At 37.4% G+C, this 20,121-nt stretch overlaps 1 protein-coding gene across 1 annotated transcript; it reads left to right on the plus strand.

The window, feature by feature from the left end:
• The first annotated feature begins 660 nt into the window (after positions 1 to 660).
• LOC140150948 (polyunsaturated fatty acid lipoxygenase ALOX15B-like) lies at positions 661 to 16,794 on the plus strand. The gene is made up of 14 exons (XM_072173106.1): positions 661 to 982; positions 3,481 to 3,812; positions 4,336 to 4,464; positions 4,730 to 4,777; positions 4,897 to 5,031; positions 5,874 to 6,010; positions 7,439 to 7,571; positions 7,745 to 7,849; positions 8,503 to 8,717; positions 11,470 to 11,810; positions 11,968 to 12,056; positions 12,380 to 12,553; positions 13,166 to 13,329; positions 14,381 to 16,794. The coding sequence occupies exons 1-14, from the start codon at positions 949 to 951 to the stop codon at positions 14,550 to 14,552; spliced, it is 2,208 nt and encodes a 735-aa protein (XP_072029207.1). The 5' UTR covers positions 661 to 948; the 3' UTR covers positions 14,553 to 16,794.
• The last annotated feature ends 3,327 nt before the right edge of the window (positions 16,795 to 20,121 follow it).

Consider the following 20,121-nt stretch of genomic DNA (forward strand, 5'->3'; position numbering starts at 1 on the left):
AAAGTTTTTGCATTGATAATCAGGTTTCATGTAATCATGAAATTAAACCTTGTTTGATGTGTATTCCCATTGCAACAGCATAACGGTTTTCCAACTTGTCTTCAACGATAAAGCTTGCTGATGAGCGCTGAGGCTACAAACTAATAATTAAAGACCGAATTAAAAAAGACTAGTTTGCGTCTGACGTCATGACAAAGGCGCAACGTGATTGGTTGCTGACCTGCGCAGTATGGCATTTTTGGTCTGGTTGACAGGACGGCATACGCAAGCTAGTCTTTTTAATTCGGTCTTCAATTATACACCATGAGATTGAAAAAATTCTAATGCATAATTCATGAACTTGATAGACCCACACCATTGTCGCTACGTGCTAGGTGTTTCTAGAATCCCTATAGAATAAGATTAATTTTAATGCTAATTTATTGCACATGCTGAGGAAGCGTGATTACCTTTTTATAAATTTGTACAATCGGCCTACATGCCGCGCAATGTGCGGCATTTTAGGTGTCAATTTCAAAGCAAATCTACCTCCTGCGGAGGCAGAAATACCTCCTGCGGAGGCAGAAATACCTCCTGCGGAGGCAGAAATACCTCCTGCGGAGGCAGAAACAAAACCATACTATAATGCACGTATTAATTATGCATTTTCGATTCTATTATTCAATGAGACATGAATCAGATCGTCGCGTCGCGTCGCGTCGTGCAGTGCCCAGCCACAGCCAGTAACCGAAATCGTTCCTGTAACTACACACATACAATTGACGGAATCAAACCAAATTGAGTTCAATGTCAACACAAAACTTAGATGATATTATAAATTTTAGATTTTAGCATAATTTTCACCAATTAGCAAGTCAGTCGCTCACATCAACTACTTCGACAACAGAATCTAATCTAAACCGGGATCTAAACGGGCCGGCTTCCAGGTTAACACCGGGGGTTAACATCATGGCCCGCATCATGGCGTCCAGCTCATATTCAGGTAAGTTTGCGCGTGATTTTATATAATAAAAACAAATCATTGAACAAAAATTAGCAAATAATACCTACGGATATTTAATATGTTCATCTTTACACTACAGTGACATGGTAACAATAAAATTATGTTACCATTATGATCATAATTATTGAACTTTGCTATACTCAAGGTCATGCAAATGTGTACCAAACTTCATTCAAGAGTTGTTCCCATATTGCTTTTTGAGTTGATTACAAAAATAAAAGTTATTAAGCTGAATAATTTCGGGGAAGTGGTCAAAGTTTGACAAATTTGAGTGAATTCATCTGGTTTGAGTTGCAACAAATACACTACACAAAAGTATAGCTAAGTATTGCAACATCGCTGAAACAAGAATCCCGCAAACTGTAGTTGATATTGATCCAATATCCTGACGATTTCACATGACATACTGCATGGAAATGTTCTTTGGATGAAATAAGTGCATGTAAGATTGAGCAATGAATGGGATGGAAGATCAAAGTGTCATTATGTGGTGACATCATGAGCTAGGTACTTACAATGGCTGAAAAACGGGAATCCGTTTGATAATGCACTCAATGCAGAGACAAAGACAATTTAGTCCACAAAATATTCATAAGATGCCTTTTAATGGTTGCCAAATGGTTTAATTGGTTTCTGCAAGGTATCAGAGCTTATCAGTGAATGTTAACAGAAGATGGTTGCACGGAAATGGTGATTAGATGAAAATACTGGGTGAATTTGCCATAACTTGCGTTGGGTTAATAGTGTTGTTACAAACAAAAATTGCACAGTATGTAGATAATTCTTTTAGAAATGTTATGATACCAAACATGCCTATGTGGTCATGACCCTTTGGCATGAAATTAATGGATATCTACCGTACCGTAAAACCCACTTTTATAAACGCAAAATAAGTCTCGTCATTTGAGACGTGAACACAATATAACGTGTTATCATTTTAAAATCTGTTTTGTTTAATTTGGCTGTGTTTGTTTGATTGTTTGTTTGTTTGTTTATTTTCAATGCGTAATCTTCATTTTCTGTTTTATCTGGGTTTTATATGGAAACTGCTTAAGATCTTTTCTGAGGATTCGATGAACAGTTGTAGGCCCCCCTACGCTGTAGGCCTACGTTGTTCTCCATTGAAAGTCAACTTACTGATCGCCTTGGGCTTTTCGCCACCGCTCTTCGTATGACATTGATCAATGTTTGTATAGCTGATCTTCCTGTTCTTCCACGTCCTGCCCTAAGTAGATCATGAACAGATCCAGTTGATAGGAATTTCAGCACTAGTTGCTGGGTAGTGCATACTTTACATTAAAATGTTCCTTAAACATTGCTTCAGTGAGTTTGTCCGACTTTGTCTCGGCAAAGAACCATACGACCTGAATCCGTTGCCCTGATCCGTTGATCTATAGGAAATTCATCTTCACTTCAACTGTTTTAAAGTAAAGTTTAATATTGTCAATATATCCTAATTATAATCTTAAACAGCAGTCACGTTTTCGCTAAGCCATGTAATCCATGAATGTTCATACCTAAATGTAGCATGTGCAGTGAGTGAACCAACTCTATTGTTCAGGGAAGCACATCATTTCATGTTCTTGAACAAAGAACACATGAGCTTGCTTTTGTGTGTTTGATACACACATATGTAAAGTCGCACAGTAAGGTCAATGGGTCATTAATAATGCTGTTTTTGGTATCAGAATAATTCTAAAAGATCAATCTATATGAATATGTTCTCCATTTTGGTATGAAGTAGGAAATGTTAAGTTACTTTTGGGACACGCTGTAGTATAATGTTTTACCGTGTAACATCTAATATCAGTAGATATATACATATCATCATTGGTACAATGTCCGCACGTAGCGCGCAAAAAATTGTATGTTCTTTTGGTATTTTCTTGTTAAAAAAACTTGTTTGACCCCCTCTATTAGTAACCACAAAATGTTGATCCCCCCTTTGTGCAACTTCAAACTATTTTGTGTTCCCCACGTTTTGCCCAGCCCCCACCAAAGTATTATGAACATTCCCTAAAACGGCTCATTGAATGATTATTCACGGTTCATTGGATCATGAAAAAAGACAACGGAAAGCATGCCTCATGAGCATTAGACTTGTTACTAATTTTATCAATAGATTGCAGTGAAATTAGGATACGCGCATGGGTAGAAAGAAGTAGGATTCTTACACCGCAAAAACAGTGTTTAGAAATCAAGGACAGATTGGTGTTAATGCTCTGCGTGCTAGCCATAGGCTTCAACATAAAAAGTTTTGAAATATCTAGAGCTATCAAAGAACCACTGAACTAATACTAGGCTTGTTTGCACTCATTTTAATGCATTTTTCATGCTGATTCCAAATATGGTAATGAAAAATTACAATTCTGAAATTTTTGAAATTTTGATTTTTTTTTTTTTAAATTTGTCGTCTGCAGTCGACACCCGCGTAGAGAGAGTTAACAAGTTTGTTTTTATCTTCTACCTTGATTTAGGAGCGCATACATACACTGTGAAAATCAAAACAGGCAGATATAAAGGCACAAAATGTCTCGGAAACGCCATCTTGAGGTTTTATTCGAAGGATAATCCCATACCAACTGAACGTCACTGTATTGGAGGTCATTTTGATGCTGGCAAAACTAGGGAGGTACGAGTCGAAGTTCCTCACCCAATTGACGATATTGAGCAGCTAGAGGTTTGGCTGGAACGCCCTGCAAATACAGCCGATGTGAGGTGGTTTGTGGAGCACATGCAGATTGAAGATGCAGACAAGAATTGTGTCAGGTTCTTTCCGTTTCATCGATGGGTAACCATGAAACACCAGGTGAGTATTTTTTGTTATATTCGCCATTAACACCCTATTAATAATTTCATTTTGGACAAAATTAAGTCCACTTTCTAAACAAAATCGAAGAAAATGCCAAGTGTGTTGCAAAGAGGCATCGTTATTTTCCTGACCTGATTTAGTTGTTGCAAAACATTTCCCGCCAATCGCGAAAAGATGACCTCACCTGAAGTATGAAAAGACATGTATAGACGATGTATTTGCTATTTGAAATTGAGTAAACATGCGGTCACATAGGGTTGGTTTCTCGAAGCATGGCTAGTGGTCAGACTTCTTAAGCCATCAGGTCTAAGCCCAATTAGTCCTATATTCCATTGCTTACATCATACATCACCTAGAAAGATAAATCAATAAAATGGATCCATATTGGTAGGGCTAGCCTACTGGCTTGGGAAGCCTGACCACTAGCCAAGCTTCGAGAAATCGGACCATAGGCTCTGATTCCGAACAAGATGTAAAAAGAATCTAGTAATATGATGGTTTTTGATGACTTTACTTCTAGATTGTTCGTGTAAACAATGCGTTATTGCCACAACATGATCCGAATGAACAACGACGTAATGAATCGATCCATCTTGATAAAGAATACTACTTCTTCAGCACCAGAGTTGCAAAGGCCGTCCCGATTATGGTAAGTTCTAATTGGGTTCTAATGCCTAATAAAGATATACGAGGTCATTATCCAACATATATCTCGTTAAACTATTCTATCGCCAATAAAATAAAGTTCCTCCAATTCGTGGGTCGCTCTTTGAAATAAAACATTCTATGAATATGTGTGTGTAAGTGTGGGGGTGGGTGGGTGTTGGGGTGTGTGGGGTGTGTTGGGGGAGGGGGTGGCGATAGAAACGTTAACATCATCAACTAATATTTTTTCTACCTGTTTTCATCAACAGTCTGAAGTGACCGCATCTCCGGAGTCTTTTACGAAATCTTACTTTATGGTATGTATCCCCATGCATCACGATTTGTGATTTTTAAACGCTTTTGAATTTAGATACGCACACGTCAATTCAACATGATAAACAGATAAAGCACGTTTTATCTTCATTTTACTTTACAGCAAGTGTTCATCTTGCCAACAATAAAAGACACCATCAATCAGAAACTCCTCCATTCTTTCTCGAAACGGTGGGACAGTCTTACAGATACTGGAAACATTTACGAAAGGGCACTTATGAACTTTGCGAGACCAGAGGTATGTCTAAAAACATTGTTGATAATACATTGGGAAGCACGTGGTATTTTTTGAAAAATTCAAATTTTTTTTTTTCACTTTTCGACCCAAACTGATTTGAAAGATTTGCGGTGATCAGTCACAATTTTACTATGCAATTTACAGCTATTTGTCACAGTATACTGCGCATGCAACTAGCAGCAATCTGGTAAATTTTGGCCGATATCTCACTTTCCCCCTTGTGACATATGGATCTATTTAAGGGAGGGGTAATGGGCAGGAACCCGGTTTGGATTCCAGAGGGAGTGTGCCTGCAAGAGACACAGCCATCAGAAAAGGAATAGCTCAGATAGCGCGCCAAATAAGTTAGCAGTTCAGAAATTGATATTTTTCCCAGCCTTGAAAAAAAATTAGGCAGAGCTGGGAATCGAACCCGGGACCTCGCGGTTCTGAAACTCAATGCATTACCACTAAGCCAACTCATGATATGTTTAAAACGCATTGAAAACGCCAAATTGCAGTCATAAAATATAAAATATTAGTAAATCACCAAAGAGAATGGTATCGTAGGTATCGTAGGTATGTGGAAAAGAACTGCAATAACTTTAACAAACTACGGTATGTGCCCAAAGAGTTGTCTCTGGCATGTCGCTTTTTTGAAATATCACCAAAAATATCAAATTTTGGAAAAACGCCCCAAAATTTAAAACAAACACGAACCTTTCAAAATAAATACATATTCGCACTCGGCGGCCCAGTCACTACTTGCCGCTGCGATTTGGGGGTAATTCGTTGCTTCCTCTCTCCAGATACCTGTACTTCAAGTTCGCCCATACCCCATGCCTTAATCATTCTCTCTCCAGATTGTTGATGTCTATATGGATATTATTCCACAAGATGACTGGAGTCGTTTGGACAAAGTTTTTGCTGACCAACGCTTGATTGGAACCAACCCTGCTGTGATACAACGAGTCCATTCCCTGGACATATTGAAGGAAATGTAAGTTCCTGCCATGACTGCAATTATTAGGAGAGAGGGTCACGTAACCAGCGCGTGTTTAAGATTGGTTAAGGATTTTTATATCGCGAAAATAAGAGTGTGTATGTATAATGTTACAACAGCTCGTAAGTGATTAGTGGTCAATAGACCCTCTCGTAATCTGAGACCTGTTGCCCAATGACCCTATTTTTTCATTCACCCATTGTTTTCACCCATCTCCCTACCGTTGACCACTCTCCCGTCCTTACCTGCTCAGTGCAATGGCGCACAGTGTCATCGCCCGATATCTTCATGGTAGAAATCGCCATGGTAGGTTGAATCCACAGCCACACATGGCCATTTTATTCCGAGGTGCATAATTAGCCAAGTGACCTGACTAAGGCTACTGACAATAGCCGGGGTAATTGATTTCTCGCTGTGTGAGTATACACCAATCCGAGAAGCGTTTACTGTATTTGGCCCTCTATTGACGGAACCACAATTGTACCAGTGCGGGAGATTTAATTTGTTCAATCAATTCATGGTCGTGTATTGAAAATTACTGTTGTGTACAATTCTGTATAGCACACTAACAAGTAATTGATTGAACCCCCGACCTTGGGACACCGCAGTTTTACGTCGGGGACACCGCAGGAAGGGCCTAGTCGGATTGGTGTATAGCTTGTATACGACATTGCGGTCAATGGTCATACTGCCTCCACTTGAGAAGTGAGTGCAGCGCTGTAGTCCATACAGGACCAACGCAGTTCAAAGCGCACGGCCAATTTTCAAAGCGCACGCCGACGACTATCATATCTGGTCAACACGTATTTTCAAGTGTATGAGACCACATCTGGTTTCTTGAGACGAAATCATTTACGGGAGATATTCATCATTTTCTAACCCGGTATCCGAAGATTTTCGTCTGATATCAAAATCGTGCATAGCAATTCACGTGTATCGATCCCGTGTATTCATTTTAGTGTCTCTGCTGCACCAAATAATTATTAGCCAGGCGATGTCGGTGTGTGGCGTAGGCAGCTTCAAAATGTCCCGACGATCCTATTAAAGACTTCGACACTTTTTGAAATGGTGTTCTCCAAACTTTCAAAGCCGTCCCACTGACCCATTTCTAGAATTACTTTACCTGGAAAGTGTGCGCTAAGCGAGCAAATATGTGCTGTTTTAATGCTGAAGTTAGTCAAATTGAAGTAAATTCAGAAGCATATTATAATAAATCAGAGAATTCTTTTACTGGCATGTGGCGACGGGTCGCGATGTACCGACTAACAGTCGGGACCGGGGACACCAATCCCTTTGGCTACGCCACTGGTTCAGTGTCTAAACCCCGGGGTCTAAACACACTGGAAATTAAGAAATAAAGTTTAAAATAATATATATTGTTATTTAGTTATATAGTGAATGTCACGACATTGTCCCATTTTCCAGCATGGATGTTTCAGATGAAGACCGTTTCAATCGACAGATGAAGATGGCATTGTCTGACGCAGTAGAAAAGAAGAAGCTCTTCATGGTGGACTACACTACTATTTTGCGCAGAATCATTTGTCAAAATGGAACGGTAAATATGCATTATCATTGTACAAATTTCTTTAAATCTTTTAAGACTTCCTTCAAAATAAGCTAAAATATACAAGTAAGTAAACATACAAACAAATAAACAAAACAAAGCATGAGGCATATTGCCTAGCGTATTTTAAACATATTTTAAAATATTCTCTTATTTACATTTAGATCGCGTCGCCAGTAGCACTCTTCTACGTCAACGAAGAGGATGATCTGATGCCTGTAGCCATACAGTTGTTTAAAAACAAAGGACCAGCCGGACCCGATAACCCGGTAAGATCTTAGTAGTTTACTGAGTACTGGTTTATGCTATACCGTATTATTTAATGCTGGCAGCTGTAGGAAATAGCAATGAAGATTTGGTTGATCAACTATTGATGATAACTAATAACATTATCAATAATATTGTGACCCTTAACTGGGGAATTAGTCCAAGGGAACAGCAGAGCGAGGTAACAGATTTGGAGTCCAAAATGGAGGAATAACGGGAAAGGGAATGACTATCACAAAATGAACCAGATGAAACAGAAATACGTTTTAAAGAGATTTATTGTGAATTTACATCATCAGACAAACTGATCAGAATAACAAATGTATATCTTCTTACTAGAGTCACATTGCAGCACAAGTATTGAATATAATTCACGTGCAAGACATGATGACAATATAAGTTCGCCATTATGTTGACAAATCTAAACTAAACATCAGGAGACGAGCCTGGTTACGTCCGCTCCGATTGGAGAGTCAACAAGGAGTGACGAATTTAAGGACAGGCAATACATCGCTCCACGGCGTTCAATTGTTGCAGGGATAATACTACGTTCACTTGATGAACGGTTATCATGGCTTATGGCACAATGATCAATATTCAATTATGCAAATGGATTATCGTCACCAACAACTTATATAATTGTTTTTTGATACAGGTATTTTTCCCGGATGATAACAAGTACACATGGATGTTAGCCAAGATATGGTTCAATAATGCCGATGCTTCCTACCACCAATCCGTCTCTCATCTGGGATTTACCCATCTCGTGATGGAAACCATCTATCTTGCACTGAGACAAACAGTCTCTATCTCACATCCACTCTATCACTTGATGGCACCACATTTCTTGTACCTTCTTAAGGTCAACGAGTAAGTAGAGTGAATAATAATATTATGATAACGTTTCCGAATGCGACACCAAAAGCCATGCGCTCCAATGGAAAAAGTTCAAGTTTTGAAATATTTTCTCAAAATATCAAGAGCTATCTTAAGACCTACTGAATCAATACTAGGTTTGTTTGTACTCATTTTAATTCATTTTTCATGCTGATTCCAAATATGGTCATGAAAATTTACATTTCTGAAATTTTTGAATTTTTTATTTTTTTAAAAACTTGTCGTCTGCAGTCGACACCCGCGTGAAGAGAGTTAAAAATTGTAGATACTTGATTAGGGTATATACACACACAATCACACATCACATCAAGTAATGACACCCATTCTTTACATGATCATAACTCAAAATCTATGCATCCAATTTTAAACTAAAATGATAATAAAAACACCCAGCCTTGTTCTGCACATTTTGATGTCCAATCGCTCAAATTTGTTGTTTACCTTGTCGCCACCCTCAACATTGAAACCTAGTCAGGTTTCATCATTCGGTATCAGGTCCTAGTCTGGATTTGATATATTTTTTAACCATAATACTAAGCGGCTCTTTTCAGAACCACCAAGTTTCTATAAAAGAGGCAGAAAAGGTTTTTGAACCACAGAATGAACGACTCTTTTCAGATCCACCATACTTTACAAAAAGACCGATATGATTGGTATAGTCTTTTTGCTTTGATTTTCACAGTTTTGAATATTATGAACCAACAAGTATGACTTTCGTTATGTATAAATACTTCTTTTCAGAAACCGAGATAAGGTTTCACTATATAGGCTGTTGGTATAAATCCCGGTCCCCGCACTCCGTGCATCCGCGGGTATTCATGCTTGTCGGTGAACTTTAAAAACACCCCCTTTTGCATCGCATTTCGCGAAGTTTTTAGGGGAAAAACACCCCTTTTTTTAACGATTTCGCGAATTATGTGCCCTTCGACAATACCCCTATTTTCGCTAAAACGCGAACGATATTTCTAATATACGCTTTTCTGGCAAAAACGCGTAGGCTGCTCGATGAAAATGCCCCTTTTTTTCAATTTCGTGTTTTTTTTGTGTGTTTCGCGAATCGCGTTTCTTCACCTGAAAACACCCCTTATTTCGCGAAATTTTCGACGAGCATGAATACCCGCGGATGCACGGAGTGCGGGGACCGGGGTATAAATTAAGAATTTCTCAGCAGAAGAATTCCTATTTCAATTGAGCAAGGTTAAGTTTTATGACCAAGTTATTACAGGAAGCAGGTACCCTCTGAATTCGCATTTTTAAAATTTTCGCCAGCCCATAGGGCTGGTATCTAATTCTGAGATGGGATTTGTGTACACTAAAGATTAGCTAAGATTATAGCCTTCTTCTATTGGTATGAATTATTTTTTTTACTTCTTGTGGTGGAAATGTTTTTGATGTCTGCTAATTCGATTTGCAAGGAAAAGAAAGTATGTTTTGCCGTTTCAACGAACGAAAACGATTGAGTATTGCCAAAGTTATGTTTGAATTAATTATGACTTAAAAAGTTATCATAGGTTAGGTCTACACATATAAACATAAACTTGTTCAGCAATCAGCATATCAAAAAAATGACATGGTCAACAATTAGTAATTAGCGGGGAATGATCACTGGAACGAGGTCATATCAGTGGACTACTGAGCATAGCATGATGTTTGGTTACCTGTGAGTGCATAATTGATATGTTGATAACAGATCTAATAATGTTGTAGAATCAAAATCTTCATTATATGGACCACATTGAAGTCAAAGTAATTCTGTATCGTTTTATGGATAAAATTGACTCAAAATGTTATTGATGATATTATTGCTATCTTTAACATCAGTTTTGTCTTTTCAACGGGCAAAATCCGATGGAAAATAAAGTTTTTAGGGGCTAGCTATAATATTGAACAATATATCCCATATTTTGACATGCACTTATAGAAAATAAATAAATTATTGTCTTACTTTATAAATTATAAATACTGTAAAATGACACATAACTAAAGTGAGGCCACTTTCTATCTTTTTTATTGGATTCATAAAATAATATAAAATCATTCAAAAATAAAATGTGCATGTAAGTTGAGTTTACATAGCGAATTAACTAACAACTGCAGTGTATTTCTTGATTTTAATAATAAGCATGGGTAAAAAGCAGTAAAGACAGAAATACAGAACAATTTGGAGTAATGAATTAAAGAGTTGACAGGAGTTATAGGAGTTAATGCTTTTTGCTGTTTCAGTGTGCATGTTCTCACCATTGATGGTTTGGTGAACTGTCATGTAACATGGATATAAGCGTGATCCTAAAAATGCCTTTCACGGTGACCCAAACTATTTACAAGACCTCTTCTGCATTGAGGCTGGCCTTCCCTTTTAAAGGGAATTTTTATTATAATTTTGTTGGCTAGAGTTGGCTAGAGAATGTAATGTTACACTGACTTGAGTAGCTTTTTAGTTCAACTTTTGAATCTGCATCTTTTTAATTCAAGGAACCACCCTGGCTACAAATTTTCCAGACAAATGAGTTCTCTGAATATGCACATTTAAATTGTACTTCTTTTTTCTATTTCAGTTTTTAATAAAACGTAATAAAGGGGTAATTACTTTTTTGTGATGTGTTTAGTTTCGGCATATTTGATACCGTATCAACCGTAACAGAGTAATTATATATAATATTCTAATTATTACGAGATAGATCAGCTGTCTATAAATAATTTTAATCTTTATTTAACAATGTTTAAGGACTGCTTTTAAAGCGCTAGTGAATCCTGGCGGTTGGGTCGATACCAGCATGTCAATTGGCGTCAAAGGAATGTACGAAATCATTCGGCGACGTTACCAAGGATATTCAGTTGCTCTTGACGACGATGACAAACATGTAGATGAACCTGACGCCGTATCCTGCGTCGAGGATCTTCATCTGGCTCAGGCCTGGAGGTTGGATCGTGAAGGAAACCTGGAGAATGACATCAAATGTAGAGGTGTGGAAGATCTGCCCAAGTACTACTTTCGTGACGATGCTTTAGCAGTGTATCGAGCAATTAAGAAATATGTGTCAAACGTGGTCAACCCTCACTATGCAGGTAAATGGCGGTACTTGTTGGAGATATCGATTGGGATTTTAAAGGAAAATGCAAGAAAGAATAGAAAATGATGTAGTCATTATGCGTACACTCAAAGTAACCAATTTTATGAAATAATGCTTGCAATCATTGCTTAACTTAATTTTTTTTAAATCAGATATCGAAACTTTGAAAAACGACTATGAGATACAAGAATGGGCTTCAATGCTTTCTGCCAAATATGAGGAAGGAGGGTGCCAAATACAGGTATTTATTCAGTGAAATCACTTCTCAAGTAGCAAGTTAAGTGGCTGATATATTAAAAGAGCTAAATCAAGCCCTTCAAGAACAAAAGTACGTCTATATTATAATTATTTGCAATACAGTACAGATAAGGAACATGCAGTTTGTGTGTGTGTTTCTCTTGTACGTTCTACTTCCATGCTAATCTTGAACACAACACTTACAAATGATTTACAATTTACATTCGCATAAATAGTAGCAAAATATGATTAATCTTTACCAAGAGACGGCAATAGGTTCGAGTCTAGGTTCTCAAGTTGATCCATGTATCTACAATTTATTTTAAGGGTGTGCCCGGTCGAGGCCAATTCTCTGATTGCGACCAGCTGATCGACACGATTACTTCTGTGATCTACATTAGCAGCGTCGCTCACGCATCCGTCAACTTCTTGCAGTATGAGCAGTATGGATATCCTTTCAATTATCCTGCAATGTTATATGGGGATCCGCCAAGAACGAAGGTAAATGCTTTCCCTGTAATCTCAGTCAAATACTTGTTTTAAATGATCCAAATGTGCTTCAAAACTACTCAAAATAATCACGTCGTCTGAGTAACAAAATACAAATTTCCAATTTAATCCCCACAATACTTCTTGCATCGCTCGCTGGAAGGTTGCTGGCGCATTATAGAGACCAAAAGGCAAAACATTGAATTCATACACACCGTCTTGAGTGATAAATGCGGTTTTAGGCTTAGATTGCTCCTCGAGGCTAATATGCCAGTAGCCAGAGGCTAAGTCAGAAGTTGAGAAGTATTTTGGTTCGTTAGACCTCGAACTGTCTAGAACGTCATGTATAAGAGCTATGGGCCAGTTCTGACGCGGTTCAAAACTGTTCAGTGTTTAATTTCCTAAAATCGATACATAAACGTCAAGTATTTATCCCTGGTTTAGGTATCTTGCAAACAAGAAAACTCCAAGGGCTAGTTGATTCACGAATATCTCAGGCTCCCTGGTTTAATATTCTAGCTTCAAACGTCGATTACGACTTATCTTACTCATCGGCAAGCCTATAAGGAAATCAATTTAGAATTTGTATTAAATATCACCCTTTCCAATAATATTAATTGTCAGAATGAACATGCCGCATCAGACATTCTTCAGTGTCTTCCAACTAAGAAGACAACCCTTGGATCACTGGCAATAACGGATCTACTGAGTCAACGGGCAACTAAGAAGCTTGGAGATTTTGAGATCAAATACCAATTCGACAAAATTGGGATGGATGCTCTGAAACAGTAAGTTAAAAACGGGAAAAACACAAATCCTTACGTAAGTTGTACACTGCATTAGAAAACAAACCGGACTGCTATTCGCCGTAGAAGTGGCGTAATAGATGAATACAATTTTTGAATAGATCGCACTGCACTAATCACCTGTGTATGTCAGCAAACATATCTTGAATACAATAGCGTGCTTTTCAAAGATACTAATCTTACTGGTGCGAGTGATCAGCCTTTCTTTAACATCTATAGTTCAATGCATAGGTACCGCGTTAACGTTGTAGTGCAGGGCGATGATATTCAAAATTGTATTCATCTATTGCTATTGGTAGTCAATCCGATTAATTACGTCACTTCTTCGGCGAATAGCTCAGCTTTCAGTAGAGATGCACAAAAGATATTGTTTATAGTGAGTGAACAATTATCCTTGAGATCCACTGATAACAATATCTATATTGTCAGCTGAATAGTAAAGGAGAATGGTCCGACCAAGTTAGTGCCTAATACTAAATTTTTTATAGCAAATCTGCGTGACAACTTTATTTTGTGTCCTTATAAGGGCATACCCAGAATTGTCAGGTATTTCTATGGAATAGCAGTCCCTTTTTGTATAATGTAAATGCGCTCTACTACCAAACGCTAATGCCCAGCACGCTCTGGTCTGGAGTGACCCAATTCTTGTTTCTTTACATAAAGGGGACGATACTTGACATTGCACGTAAGTTTCAAGACAATTCATACCCTATACCAATACAGTTACCCCTCCCCCTTTAAAGAGGAAGCCCCGCTAGAGCAGTTCTTCTAGGGCGAACCAAACCTGCCTGGTTATCAAATTAATCAGTGACAAGGTTATCTCTGAATTTGACAGCTGCCAATTGATGCAATAACATTAAAACATCCATTAACACCTTATCACTGATTAACCTTGTCACTGATTAATTTGATAACGAGGCAGGTTTGGTTCACCCCAGAAGAACTGCTCTGGTAGGGCTTCCTCTTTAACGAGGCGGAGATTTGGTAAAAATTCGATAACATTGCTGTTACTTTCTAATCTTTTTTACCTTAGATTTCAAGAGGATCTCCAGGAGATTCAAGATGACTGCGACAAAGACACAAAGAAGGAAGAAGTCTACGACATATTGAATCAAAATATATCCCAAATGCCATCAGCATTTGAGTTGTCCTTAAGGTGTAACACTGGATTTTTAAAAGGCCTCTATTTAGATAATGTAAGATAGTAATGGTTATATGCTGCAATGTCAATGATTTTGTTGTGTTATACCGGCCGTATACTAAGTAGTCAATTAAAACTTTCGCATCAGAGCAGTGTTTGCCTGTAAAGGCGAGTTTCTCGACAGGGGTCTTAGTAAGCCTAGTCTTAAGGTGGCCTTGAGGCTATTAAACCTAGCCCGCTCTCGAAGGCGGATTTAGTGGCCTTGCCGGCTTAAGGCTATACAAGCCAACTGCTAAGCCACCCGTCGAGAAATTCGCCCTTATTTGCCGACTCTGGGTAACAACCTCATACAGGCGTTACATAAAACAGACCATGTTCAAGTATAATGTAATAAAGCGGTCATTCTGGTTTTGGGTCTCTGCAATTGTTATAACAAGAAAATTGTTTGAATAGGTTTGTATACAAATTTATATATAATACAATGATGCTAAAAGATTTCTTACTCTTGTATAATTTTGTTCTGTTTTCACACTGTTATGACTGTCATGCATGACAAGTAATGGGGTTTCGATGACGTTATTCTGTAAGTTAATGGTGGTCTTAACCCTGGAATTTTGGCAACTTTGGGGTCTCATAACTCTAAATTGTTGGTCTAAAGTGAGTAAATAAAATGTATACATATTTAGAATGGAAATGACTTGATGAATCAATCTGTGGGGTCAAATTTGGGTTTTTGGCCCACATTTTTCCGGGTAGGTGGAGGTTATGAAAACGATTACTAAAAAAGGATCCTTAGACCTTTACCTTTAAGGTGCACTGTGAATTTTCTTCCTACGATATTTATTTTCAGATTTTTGTTTAACGTGGCTACCCCCAGCAAACACAAAACGTTTTCGACATCATTCGCAAAAGGTTATAAAAGGTTAATGTCGGGTTATATAAAGGATATATTAAGAGTATTAAACGTTTTCATAACCTTAAAAACATTTTTTGATCATCTACTGCTCATCAAACAAAAATGTTTTACCGAAAACGTTTAAATGTCGGGTTATATAAAGGGTATAAAAACGTTTTAATAACATTTCAAAAACATTCTTGAAGACTTGATACAAAACATTTTAAACAGAATGTTATTTTGGGGTTGAAAAAATGTTCGCCCAAAATATTTTCAATAACGTTTTAAAAACGTTTTCATGACCTTTATATAACCCGACATTTAAATGTTCTTAAAAGGTTTTGAAAAAAAAAAAACATTTTAAGAACATTTCTGTGTTTGCTGGGTTCAAGTATTTTAACATAATGTTATTTAAGTATTGACACAATATTTGACAAAAATGTTTGCAAAAATAGTTTACTATAACATTTTTTGAAAACATTTAAAAATATTGTTGTAGAGTGTTTTCATACAAAACGTTTTAAAACGTTATCATGACCTTTATATAACCCGACATTTTAATGTTATTAAAACGTTTTTACCTAAACCAAAAGCCAGAATATCACTTATTTAAAATGTTTATAAAACGTTTTTGTGTTTGCTGGGCTACATCAAAATTAAGGACAGATTTGATCAAAATATTGCGTAACATTAAAGCCATGATGTAGGATCGTTATGTTCCTGTTTCAAACCTGATTTTTTGGTGTGTTGTAATGTTACATATGTCCCAACTTACACCTAATTGAAATATTTATTGCGCTTGTAGGAAAACACGCTAATTTTGAATCCCCCATAAGCGGCCAAGATAGTCAACGCACTGAAGGGTCTATTGTTCCATTGTGTCCGATTTGAGCGCTGACATATTGGAAAATGTTGCCAATCAATATTCATGAGAGTGTATATTCAACGTCCAGTTATCGAAAATTGGGTGACTTGTGTTTGACAGGTGTGAAATATATCTGACTGGGTGTTTTAATTAGGCGACGGATGAAGATTTTGGCATCATTAAATGGCTGCCTAATGCTGTTATATGCTTAGATTCTATAACAATAATTATTATTGTCTTTATTCATTCCTTTCTTTTCCTTTCTCTGCATTTACTTTGCACACGTTGTTACGGTAATCGATCACCAACTCTATTGAATTTATTTAAATGAGGCGCCTAAATTAAGATGGGTGGTAAAGAATTCTATATCGACGGTAAAGTGTGCCTTTGTGTGTATGCGACAACTCGAAAAGGTACCTCTCGCTCGTGTAGGCGCTTTCACGTGACTTTCGTTTGATCACTTAATGACAGCCTGCCTATATAGCGTTAATACGCTGTCAGGTCAGTTACCGATTTAATGGTGGAAGCCCTTTGTTCCGAATAAAAGATACCTCTCGATGAATACGCTGGCGAAGTTACGTAATAATCGGATTAACTACTATAGCAATAGGTCAAAACTTTTTTTTTTAATATACCGCGCTGCACTGATACGTTCACGCGGCACCTCTGCATTGAACCATATCATGCTGATCACTTGCACCTGTAAGATTAGTATCTTTGAAAAGACCAGTATTGTATTATATCTATGATTTCAGACATACACAGGTGATTAGTTCAACCTGCTTGTAGTGCAGCGCGATATATCCATCAGAAAGCAGGTCACACTGTTGATTGGAATGGGGCAAAAATCCTCGATAAAAAAGCGGACTGGTTCGGAGGGCGTGAAGGAGTCCATACACATCAGGACTAATAAAAGTGACCTGAACCGGGACCAGGGCCGCCATAGACTTTCTGGAGCCTACAACTCCCTACTGCGTCAGTGCCAGACACGTGACTCACGTCACGGTCGGATGGTTTCTGACCAGTAGCAAGCATCATATTCACCAGTCCATCAACCGAGTGAACATGGAAAAGTGATACTTTCCGAAAGCTCTCAGGTGAGCAAAAATAGCTTTGAGTATTTGTTTAACTTTCTTCATGTTCAAAATTGTTTTGACCTATTGCTATGGTAGTTAATCCGATTACGTAACTTCGCCAGCGTATAGCTTGGCGGAAACTCTAATTGGCACAAAGGAACAATATGCGTTACGTAATCTATTTTCTCTCCTTTCTATATCTAACCTCCTTGAAGATAGTAGTATACCGTAGTATAGTATAGTATAGTATAGTATAGTATAGTATAGTATAGTATAGTATAGTATAGTATAGTATAGTATAGTATTAGTATAGTATAGCATAGTATAGTAAGTGGGTTTCTTTCAATTATCGCATTATTTCGGCTTAAAACGACCAAAAAAGATTCTTGACAGTTGTTACTGATATTATTTTATAATTTTTTGCAAAGAATAATAAAATTACAATTTTGCAAATTATTGAAATGTTTGCCTTTGCGTCCGTTGGTGTTTTTTGTTTGTTTTGTTTGGTGTGGGTTGGGTTTTTTTTCGGTATTTTTATTTTTATTTTGGTGGGGTTTTGTTGTTGTTGATGTTTGTAATTAGGGTTTGGTCATATCTTTTGTTAGCCTTAATCTATACTGATATTTCACTGCACCATCAACATGATCAACTACCCAGCAACTATCTACTACTGATATGAAAGCAAGCAGTTCATCAATGCGCTATACTGCTGATAGCAAGTGGTTTATCAATGCCCTATATATGGCTGATAGCAAGCAGTTTACCAATGCGCTATCTACTGCTGATAGTAAGTAGTTTATCAATGCCCTATCTACTGATGATAGCAAGTAGTTTATCAATGCCCTATCTACTGCTGATAGCAAGTAGCTTATCAATGCCCTATCTACTGCTGATAGCAAGCAGTTCATCAATGCTATCTACTGCTGATAGCAAGTGGTTCATCATTTGCGCCATCTACAATGCGCTATCTACTGCTGATAGCAAATGGTTCATCAATGCCCTATCTACTACTAATAGCAAGCAGTTCATCAATGCGCTATCTACTGCTGATAGCAAGTGGTTCTTCAATGCCCTATCTACTGCTGATAGCAAGCAGTTCATCAATGCGGTATCTACTGCTGATAGCAAGTGGTTCATCAATGCGCTATCTATTGCTGATAGCAAATAGTTTATCAATGCCCTATCTACTGCTGATAGCAAACAGTTCATCAATGCGCTATCTACTGGTGATAGCAAGCAGTTAATCTAACCCTAACCCTAACCCTAGCCCTATCTACTGCTGATAGCAAGCAGTTCATCAATGCGCTATCTATTGCTGATAGCAAGTAGTTTATCAATGCCCTATCTACTGCTGATAGCAAACAGTTCATCAATGCGCTATCTACTGGTGATAGCAAGCAGTTAATCAATGCGCTATCTACTACTAGTAGCAAGTGGTTTGTCAATGCTCTATATTGCTGATAGCAAGCAGTTCATCAATGCGCTATCTACTGCTGATAGCAAGTAGTTTATCAATGCCCTATCTACTGCTGATAGCAAGCAGTTCATCAATGCGCTATCTACTGCTGATATCAAGCAGTTCATCAATGCGCTGTCTACTGCTGATAGCAATCAGTTCATCAATGCGCTATCTACTGCTGATAACAAGCAGTTCATCAATGCGCTATCTACTGCTGATAGCAAGCAGTTCATGCGCCATAGTGCTGATAGTAAGTAGATCATCAATGCCCTATCTACTGCTGATAGCAAGTAGTTTATCAATGCGCTATCTATTGCTGATAGCAAGTAGTTTATCAATGCGCTATCTACTGCTGATAGCAAGTAGTTTATCAATGCCCTATCTACTGCTGATAGCAAACAGTTCATCAATGCGCTGTCTACTGCTGATAGCAAGTGGTTCATCAATGCGCTATCTATTGCTGATAGCAAGTAGTTTATCAATGCCCTATCTACTGCTGATAGCAAACAGTTCATCAATGCGCTGTCTACTGCTGCACACTGTAACTAGTCCCTATACTGACTGTAATTAAGTCATGAGGCTCGTACACTTGTATTTATAATAATTATTACAAAACAATTCTCAATTTTGCATGAGTTTTTAAATAATATTTTAAATAATATTTAAATAAACTCAAATTATTTTTAATATACTGTCAAAGCACTTAAATAAAACTAAATAAATATTTATTACATTATTATAAATGTTAAAATAAAAATATAAATGTAGTGAACAGTAGGTTCAGCGGTTGAATCAAATCAATAGCTCTACACGTTTATGACCATGACTTAATCCACTTAGTCAATAAAGTTTATATTGTTGTGAATAAAAAATTGCACAAATCAATACTGTCAGAGATGCAGTTGATAGTCTCATGTGATATTTTTAACTTTTCTACATGCACAATTTTAACAAGAAAGTCGCGATTTGAGGTAACAGTCGACCTATATGATTGGTACTGTTAGAAAGATAAGATATTAAGCTTGAATCTAATTGGAAAAATTACAAAACTAATGGACAGAAGTTTCATACCAGTTGAATGAAAATTGGGGTCATTCGATCATTCAATCAGACAAAAGAAACAATGTAGGTGTGTCTACTCTCCTGTGTGCCAATTGGCTGAAAAATTTTGTGTGTAAAGTTATTTTTTATTGAGTAGTTACATTGTGTGCTGATAGCAAGTAGTTTAGCAATGCGCTATCTACTGCTGATAGCAAGTAGTTTAGCAATGCGCTATCTACTGCTGATAGCAAGTAGTTTAGCAATGCGCTATCTACTACTAATAGCAAGTAGTTTAGC

This window comes from Amphiura filiformis, chromosome 4 (genome assembly GCF_039555335.1).
Source record: "Amphiura filiformis chromosome 4, Afil_fr2py, whole genome shotgun sequence".
Taxonomy (NCBI): Eukaryota; Metazoa; Echinodermata; class Ophiuroidea; order Amphilepidida; family Amphiuridae; genus Amphiura; species Amphiura filiformis.